Genomic DNA, 9,440 nt, shown 5'->3' on the forward strand with positions numbered 1-9,440 from the left:
ATCAATGACATGTAAAACCCAGTGGAATTGCTCGATGGCTGTGGGGGGGGGGGGAAGGAGAGGGAGAGAACATGATTCATGTAACCATGGATAAATATCCTTAATTAATTAATTAATTAAATGAACTTTAAAAAATTCCTGTTGACTCCAGGCCTGATACTCCATCCACTGTGCCACCTAGGATGAAATTTAATAGGGATAAATATAAAGTTTTACACAGTGATTCAAAAAATTAACTTTAAAAGTACAACATGAGTAGGTATAGCTAGCTAGGAGTTCACTTAAAAAAAGGACATAGACCACAGCATGGTATGATGGCCAAGAAGGTGAATATGGTCCTAGGCAGCATTAAGAAAGTTATGGAGGCCAGGAATAAGGAGGTGGTATCTCATTGTGCCCTACCCTCATCCAACTGGTTCCTCGTTTTAGAAAGGATAGTGATAAGCTAGAGAAGACCCAGAAGATGGCAGCCATGACAGTGAAAGGCCAAGAGGTCACCTTGAAAAGAATCAGCTAAAGAAAAGAGGGGTGTTTAGCCTGGAGAAGAGTCAGGAGGAGCAAGATAGCTGTATTCAAGAATCTGAAGGTCCGTCATACAGACCAGGATTAAACTAGAAGCAATGGGTCAACTCTGAAGAGTCAAATCTAGACTTAATGTGAGGAAAATCTTACTAACATAGAGCCACTCCAAAGAACAAAGGATTATCTCTGAAATAATAGGCTCTCCCTCACTTCAGATCTTCAAGCAAAGACTCAATGACCATTTGTTAAGTTTTTTGTTTTAAATTAAAAAATCCTTATCCTTTGGCTTAGTATCCATTCTAAGACAGAAGAGCAGCAAGACCTAGGCACTAGGGGTTAAGTGACTTGCCCAGGGTCACACAGCTAGGAAGTATCTGAGGTCAGATTTGAACCCAGAATTTCCCATCTCTAGGCCTGGCTCTCAATCCACTGAGCTACCTTGCTGACCCCTAAATTAACTTTTACAAAGAGATGTTTACTGAGAAGATATAGCAATATTTGAGCAATTTCTCACATTGAGAGCTCACTCTCCTCTACATCCTCAGTCTCTGAAGTCACTTAAAGTGGTGACCACCCATAGATTGTGGCAGCTGGGTGATGCCATAGAGTTTGGGGCCTGAAGTCAGGAAGACTCATCTCCATGGATTCAAATCTGGCCTCAGACACTTGCTATGTGACCCTGGGCAAGTTGCTTCACCCTTCTGGCTTTGGTTTCCTCATCTATAAAATGAGTTGGAGAAGGAAATGGCAAACCACTACAGTATCCTTGCCAAGAAAACCCCAAATGGGGTCACAAAGAGTCAGATACAATTGAAACGACTGAGCAACAAGAAATGTCCACCAAGTTTGCTTCTAGGGATTGTGAAATTGGTGAATAAGCCATTCCCTTTTCTGAAGGACACAGTGAATTGATTGCCAGGTTGATTGATTGCTGGGCTGAGTCAGGTAAGTCATTTCTTTGGGCTGGTTCCTCACTGGACTTGGCTGCTGCAGATAAAAGCAGATTCTGCTATGGATTCCCATGACTTTTCTAACCTTTCGACACTCACAAGGTTGTAATCTGGGCCGTTCCATCCATGATATTCCTTTATCTAAGCCAGGAAAAAATAAACAAAAAAGGAGAGAAAAAATCCATCCATGTCTTGGTGACTCAGAAGAAGTAAGTATTCCCCATCTGAAGACTTACAGCATTTCTTCCTTCTCACTTGAAAGCTGTGGAAAATGATGGAGAATTCATCCATTTGTACCTTTTAAAAATATATTTGTTTATTACATAAAAATTCCTGGGTATCTCCCTCCATCTCCCCTTCCCCACACTAGAGAAGACATTGTTTGACAAACAAACAAAAAAAAAGATATGGATATACAAAACCACTCCTAGCTTATTTCTATTTATCAGTTCTTTCTCTGGAAGTATTCATTTACAAGTCATTCTTTGAATAATATTTCTGTTGCTCTTTGTTTTCTTGGTTCTGCTCATTTCACTCTTCAGAATTTCACGTGGGTCTTTCCATGTTTATTTTTTCTTTAATTATTCTGCTCATCATTTCTTATGGTGCTGTAATATCCCATCACAATCATATGCCACAATTTGTTTAATCATCTCCCAATGGATGGATATCCCCTTGAATTGCAGTTCTTTGCCACAACATAGAGAACTGCTTTAAACATTTTAGAATGCATAGATTCTTTTCCTTTTTCCCAGATCACCTTAAGAAACAAGCTAATAGTCTACTTGGGTCCATCTCAGTAGGCAGTCAAAAAGCTTTCCATCACCACCCAATAGCCGACATGACAAAGTAAAAGCCTACTTATATATACTCTAAAATGGGGCAGGGCATCCCTATCACACATCATCACACATTTCTAACAGGAACGCCAAGTCTCTTCAGATTGCCAGCAGGGAGCTTGTGCTGTGCATGCCTCAAGAAATGAGCCCACATTGGCCAACCCACTCATTGCATTCCTCCCTGTGTTTAAAAAAATTCCTGTCCTTGATTAAGTTGGCTAGGGTGCATCTGAACATACTGTCCATATCTCCAATTCACACCAGTCCTCTGGGGTCCTAGAGAGACATATGGATTGTCACTTGGTCCTCCACTGATACAGGAAAAAGTCTCAAAGCAATCAATATGGCACAGATCTCATATAGTCTGGTATGTAAAAGACATTATAATTGCTCCCAAAAAGCAACCGATGCTGAATCAACAGACAAAGGATATTTGACAATGTTTATCAGAGATTACTGCTTCCTTAGGTCTAGCAAGAGTCTGCCTTGGTCTTTCCCAAGCCAAAGACAATCAAGACAAAGGCAAGGAAAATCCAGCTTCTTGACTTAGGGACTTGGTCCCTAGAGAGCTTTCCAGACCCTTTAGGGCTTTCCCCGAAGGGAAATAGGATGTGGGGTTCTTTGGGTCATCCCCTAACCCTCAGTTAAGTAACCAAATCAGCTCAGCTTGGTGCCTTTGTACATATGTTCATTTGGGTACTAAGTGCTACAACTGAATAGTTCTGAGTCCTAGGAAGGACCCTCTTTTCTAAAAGGGCCAACCTATTCTGGACCCACAAACACAAACTAGGTTTCTGTTCTCTAGATCCTCGCAAGAACGTAGGGTCCCAATATTTTATTTATGGATCCTTGTAACAGAGGGAAAACAATTAGAATTTTAGACAAAAAGGCATCCCTTATTGACAGTCACACAACTGACATGAAAGGTGAATAGAATACAAAATTTGACTTTATTTATATTATTTATTGACTATAAAAACTTTGGATTTGGTAGAACAAAATTAAAATTTCTCCTCCAAGAAGATGCCTCTCTTGCATATGTGAAGATCATATAAGTTCCTTTGTAAATGCCACAACTGGGATAATTTTGATAATTCATTGGTTATTAATGTTAGATGAGGTATTAAGTAGGGACACCTATAGTTTCCAAAATGTCAATCGCTATCATTATGGAGATGGTCCAATGCAGAATCTAAATGGAAAAAAGGATTCACCGCAGATACATAGTTGGGTGTTCCAAATACTTCTTTTGAAGTGTCAAGCCCTAGAATAATCATGAGGCCTCCCAAACAGTATTCTGGGCCATTCAAAAGAGAAGCAGAATTCATAAGGTAGTAAAAGAGTTCTGAAATTGGAATCAGAGAACTAGGGTTCAAATCCTGGCTCTGTCACTTATTATTTGAGTGGTCTTGGGAAAGTTCTTTAACCTTGCTGGGTCTTAGTTACCTCATTAAAAAAAAATAAGAATGTTGTATTAAATGACTTTTAAGGTCTCTTCCAACTCTAAATCTATGATCCTATGGGTGAACATAGGAAAAAAAATGGGTAAAAAACGCAAACTATGATTATATATTTATATCTTTCTATAAAGATATAAATACTTCTATTGGTATATACACACACATGCTTAGAGTGGGATATATTATATGGTTGGGTGGATAATTACATTAGATTGTAGGGTCCTTGAGGGCAAGAACCATCTTTTGCCTCTTTTTGTATCTTCAATAATTAGCACAGTGCATGCTACATAGTAAATGCTTACCAATTGACTGACTAACTGGATGGTCCATTGAGCTAGCCCATTAGTACATATATCTTAGATACACGGTACAGATGGACAATAAAAAGGGACTAGAAATGAATAGAAGCAAGAGAACTAGCTAGATTTCAGCTGAGAAATTGCTTAACACTAATATTTATTTATTTATTTATTTTTAAACCCTTAATTTCTGTGTATTGGCTCCTAGGCGGAAGAGTGGTAAGGGCTAGGCAATGGGGGTAAGTGACTTGCCCAGGGTCACACAGCTGGGAAGTGTCTGAGGCCGGATTTGAACCTAGGACCTCCCATCTCTAGGCCTGATTTTCAATCCACTGAGATACCCAGCTGTCCCCTGCTTAACACTTTTAACAACCTTAGTCTTCTACCTCAAACCAAACCCAACTTTTTAACCCGCAAATATGGGGCAGCTAAGCGGCATGAGGATAAAGCCATTAGGCCTGGAGTTAGGAAGACCTGAGTTCAAATCCAGCCTCAGACCCTTATTACCTGGGTGACCTGGATGAATCACTTAGCCTCTGTTTGTCTCAACTGCAAAATGGGGACAATAACAGCACCCTTCTCCCAGAATTGTTATGAGAATCAGATGAGATAATAATTGTAAAATGCTTGGCACAATGCCAGGCACATAGTAGGTAATATAAATATTTGCTATTATTATAATTATTATTTGTTTCCAATGATGTTATTTATGTCTCTGAAGCATGAATTAAGGCTTAAGAATTAAGGCTGGACCACCTAAAGAGCAATGGAGAGATGTGATAGGCTTAAAGCATATGTCCAATTAAGTGCCATAAATGGCATCAAAAGTATATATAGAACTAAAAAAAAGAAAGTGGGTCCAGCATGTAACAACAGTAAGGGCTATCTGGTGAGTACTAATCTAACGTTGTGATGTAAAGGAAGGCCCCCATAAATGTCAAATGCTTCAAAAAGATCAAATATGAGAAATGAGGGGACGGCTAGGTGGCACAGAGGATCGAGTACCTGACCCAAAGTCAGAAAGACTCAAACCTGGCCTCAGACACTTCCTAGCTGTGTGACCCTGGGCAAGTCATTTAATCCCATTTGCCTCAGTTTTCTCATCTGTAAAATGAGCTGGAGAAGGAAATGTCAAAGCACTCTGTCTTTGCCAAGAAAACCCCAAATGGGGCCCCCAAAGAGTCAGACACGACAAAAATTCTTGAACAACAACAGATGAGAACTGAGAGAAGGCCATTAGATTTGGCAATAAAAAGGTCTCTGGAGAGAGCAATTTCATAATAAGATTAAAGGCCAGATTGCAAGAGGTTTAGAAGAGAGAAAGGTTTTTTGTTTTTTTTCCAAGAAGAAAAATTGAGCACTAAAAGATGGATATAGAGATATAAGCAATAGCTGGGGTCAGTGGTTGAATTTGTTTGTTTTTGTGGGATAGAGCAAAATGGGACCATGTGTTTAGTCAACCAAAAAGGAGCCCGGAAATAAGGAGAGACAGAGGAGTATTACATTGAAACAAAGAAACTGAGTGACATCCGGACAAACAACTTATTTAGCAGTGCATGCTCTTGCAAAAGAAAGCTGAGCTCAAGGCTCTCGGTGACCAAGCACCCAGAACTTTAGTTTTTACCCAAACTTCACAGTTTGGAGAGAAGGAAAAACAAGATGAAAGGGTTAAGGCATCTGGTTTCTTTAGTTAGTTAGTTAGAGATGTCCCAGAGATTCGTTTTGTGGTTCCTTCCAGGATTGAAATTCAGAGATTTGGGTTTGAAAAACATGATCAGAGTGATTTCAGTCACTTTGTTGATATTGCCAGGAATTTCGATTTCTGGAAATTGCTGCTAGAATAGAATGTCTCTTGGTGTGGAAGATGCTGGTGGTGGATCTGTTCCACCTGCACAATGAGCTGATTATCACCTCCTCAGAGAACCTTCCTTGATCCTGGTGGCCAAGCTAGAGCATTTCCGACCCTGGCTTACCTTCATTTTTCGTAACTTCTCAGAGTTTACCCCTGAGCCCAAACAATTAAGTCCTCCCTGCTAAGGAAGAAAAAATTAAGCAAAATTGATGCAGTCATCATGCTGAGAAAGCAATCAATATTTTGCATCCGTAGTCCTACAGCTCTTTGTTCAAAAGAAGTAGGTGTTTATGCATCTCTTTACAATCCATCACTTAGCTTTTTCTTTTGTTTTAGTGAATTTTAGTACATATTATTGTTGACTACAAAGTAAGCAGGCACTGCAGAGAGTTCTGGGCCTGGAGTCAGGGAGACCTGAGTTCAAACCCAGCCTTTGACATGTACTAGTTGTGTGACCTTGGGCAAGTCACCTAACTTCTGTCTGCCTCCGTTTTCTTCACTATAAAATGGAGATGATAACATCTACCCCATAAGATTGTTGTGAGAATCAACTGAGAGAGTACTTAAAAAGGGCTTGGCCCAGAGTCTGGAGTGTAGTCATAATTGGATTTGGAGTCAATCACAGTGTTCAAATCTTGCCTTGATATGTGAACCAGGGCAAGTCGTTTATTGTCTTTGGGCCTCAGTTTACTCACCCATAAAATGATGTCCTTTGCTTAATAAATGCTTGTGATCTTCCCTCCCCACTTCTCTTTGTTATGCTTCATTCTGTATCAGATCATACAAATATTTCTAAATTTCTCTGTACTTCTCACATTTTAAAAAATTATTTTATTTTATTTAATTTATTTTTTCCTCATGGTTGTGTGATTCTTGTTGTCTCCTTCCTCTCTTCTCTCCCCCATCCTGGAGTCGACAAGCAATTTCACTGGGTTATACATTACATTTCTCTCTTTTTTTTTTAAACCCTTACCTTCCGTCTTGGAGTCAATACTGTGTATTGGCTCCAAGGCAGAAGAGTGGTAAGGGCTAGGCAACGGGGGTCAAGTGACTTGCCCAGGGTCACACAGCTGGGAAGTGTCTGAGGTCTGATTTGAACCCAGGACCTCCCATCTCCAGGCCTGGCTCTCAATCCACTGAGCCACCCAGCTGCCCCCACATTTCCCATTTCTTATGGTATGATGATATTCTAATACATTCATATATTATGGTTTGTTCATCCATTCCGCACTTGATAAGACTGTGAGGGCTGCTTTTGTTCAGAACTCTTCTCCTAGGAGGCCATATTATAGGATCACGCTGCCCAGGAAACCCCCCTTTTGCTATCTTTGACAATGGAGTTCAAGAACTCAAAATATTGTCAGAAATATTGGTTCAGGAGCCCCCACCACTAAGACCACGTAGCTCCCCTTCGTGTGGCTGTTGTGCCTCGGAGGTTGTGCCTCCTCTGCCAGCCTTATCTAAAGCTTGGCCAGGGCTTGGAGGTTCCAGATCTCTTCTCTAGGGCCATATGGGTGCAAAGTGGACTTTTTGGCCCAGAGTCACCAATGGTAGCTGCTGAGGGGAAACTCATGCACACTCTCTCTCCCCCTAACCCTGCCAGGATCCAGATCAGCTCTTTGCTTTTACTTCTATTGATCTTTCATGATTTCACTGGAAAAAGAAGAAAAGAAGGAAGAGCCACCCCTATACATGATGACTTCCCCCTTGCCCCCTGCTTTACTTATACTTATTTTAAAATTTAAAGAAATTTCAATGAACAAAACAGATCTATTTTTTCAATCCTTCCCTCTCCCTTTCCTCTGGGTAAAAAGAAAAACTCATGTAACAAAGGTACATAGTTAAGCAAAACTGATCACACACTGACCATGTTAAAAAAAATAGTTACATAAATCTGTTTCACTCTGCACCCCAAGTCCATTGGGTCCTTTCTGCCTTTCAAAACAATGTTTTAAAATTCTGAACTTAACCAACTCTAGAGAAGACAAATACTTCTATATATACAAAGTAAATAGAAAAAGAAGATTACACATGGAACTTTATCTATATTATGTAAAGTTTGCTTTTCTTTTAACCACATAATAAATCAAATGTTAGGGGGAAGCTGGGTGGCTCAGTGAATTGAGAGTCAGGCCTAGACATAGAAGGACCTGGGTTCAAATCTGGCCTCAGACACTTCCTAGCTATGTGACCCTGGGCAAATCACTTAACCCCTGCTGTCTAGCCTTTACCACTCCTCTGCCTTGGAACCAATACATAGTATTGATTCTAAGAAGGAAGGTAAGGGTTTTTAAAAAAAATAATAATAAATTTTTAAAAAACCAAATGTTATTTTTAAAGATGCCCTGCTTATCTGTGTTTCCTATCGACCTTCCTTTCATCCTGGTCTTTTCATTTAAAAAAATGCTTGGATGACCTCTTTCTCTTGGTTTTTTTTTTTTTCCCTTAAAAAAATTTTTTTTGACACCTGCTAATTGCGTGACTCTAGGCAAGTCCCTTAACCTGGTTTACCACAGTTTCTCAAAAATGAACAAAGAAGCTTTTTTTTTTTTTTTGGCCTGTTCACTACAAGAATGAAGACCATTCTAAGCAACCAGACGGTCGACATCCCAGAAAATGTTGACATTTCTCTTAAGGGCCGGACAGTTATTGTGAAGGGCCCCAGAGGAATCCTACGAAGGGATTTCAACCATATCAATGTTGAGCTCAGTCTCCTTGGAAAGAAGAAAAAAAGGCTCCGAGTAGACAAGTGGTGGGGAAATCGAAAAGAACTGGCCACTGTACGCACAATCTGTAGTCATGTGCAAAACATGATCAAAGGCGTAACCTTGGGTTTTCGTTACAAGATGAGGTCTGTGTATGCTCACTTCCCCATCAATGTTGTTATTCAAGAAAATGGCTCACTTGTTGAAATCAGAAATTTCTTGGGTGAAAAATACATCCGAAGAGTGCGCATGAGGCCAGGTGTGGCTTGTGCTGTTTCTCAAGCTCAGAAAGATGAGTTAATTCTTGAAGGAAATGATATTGAACTTGTCTCAAACTCAGCTGCCCTCATTCAACAGGCCACCACAGTCAAAAACAAGGATATCAGAAAATTTTTGGATGGCATCTATGTTTCTGAGAAAGGCACTGTGCAACAAGCTGATGAATAAGTTGGAAAAGATACCAAAGGCAGTGTCCTGAGGAGTCAACGCTTATTCAGATGTCAAAATAAAAATATCTTTTTGTCAAAAAAAAAAATGAACAAAAAAGATACTCTAGTATCTATGCCAAGAAAACCCCAAAAGGGTCTAGAAGAGTAGGACACAACTGAACAACATGGCTACCCATTTTCTCCCACTCCTACCACCTCCAAAATTAAAAGGAAGAAAACCAAAACCCTTATATCAAATATGTAGTCAGAGAAAATAAATCCCAAGATTGCCCACATCTGAAAATGTATGTCTCATTCTGCATCTTGAATCCATCCCCTATCTGTGAGAAGTTTGGTAGAATATTTCATCATTGGTCCATCATTT

General features: G+C 39.9%; 1 protein-coding gene across 1 annotated transcript; it reads left to right on the forward strand.

Annotated features, from left to right (window-relative positions):
- Positions 1-8,495: 8,495 nt before the first annotated feature.
- Positions 8,496-9,133, forward strand: LOC123239447 (60S ribosomal protein L9). Its single transcript, XM_044666724.1, has one exon. The coding sequence runs from the start codon at positions 8,496-8,498 to the stop codon at positions 9,072-9,074; it is 579 nt and encodes a 192-aa protein (XP_044522659.1). The 3' UTR covers positions 9,075-9,133.
- The last annotated feature ends 307 nt before the right edge of the window (positions 9,134-9,440 follow it).

The sequence above is a fragment of the Gracilinanus agilis genome, chromosome 3 (assembly GCF_016433145.1).
Source record: "Gracilinanus agilis isolate LMUSP501 chromosome 3, AgileGrace, whole genome shotgun sequence".
In the NCBI taxonomy this organism is placed as follows: domain Eukaryota; kingdom Metazoa; phylum Chordata; class Mammalia; order Didelphimorphia; family Didelphidae; genus Gracilinanus; species Gracilinanus agilis.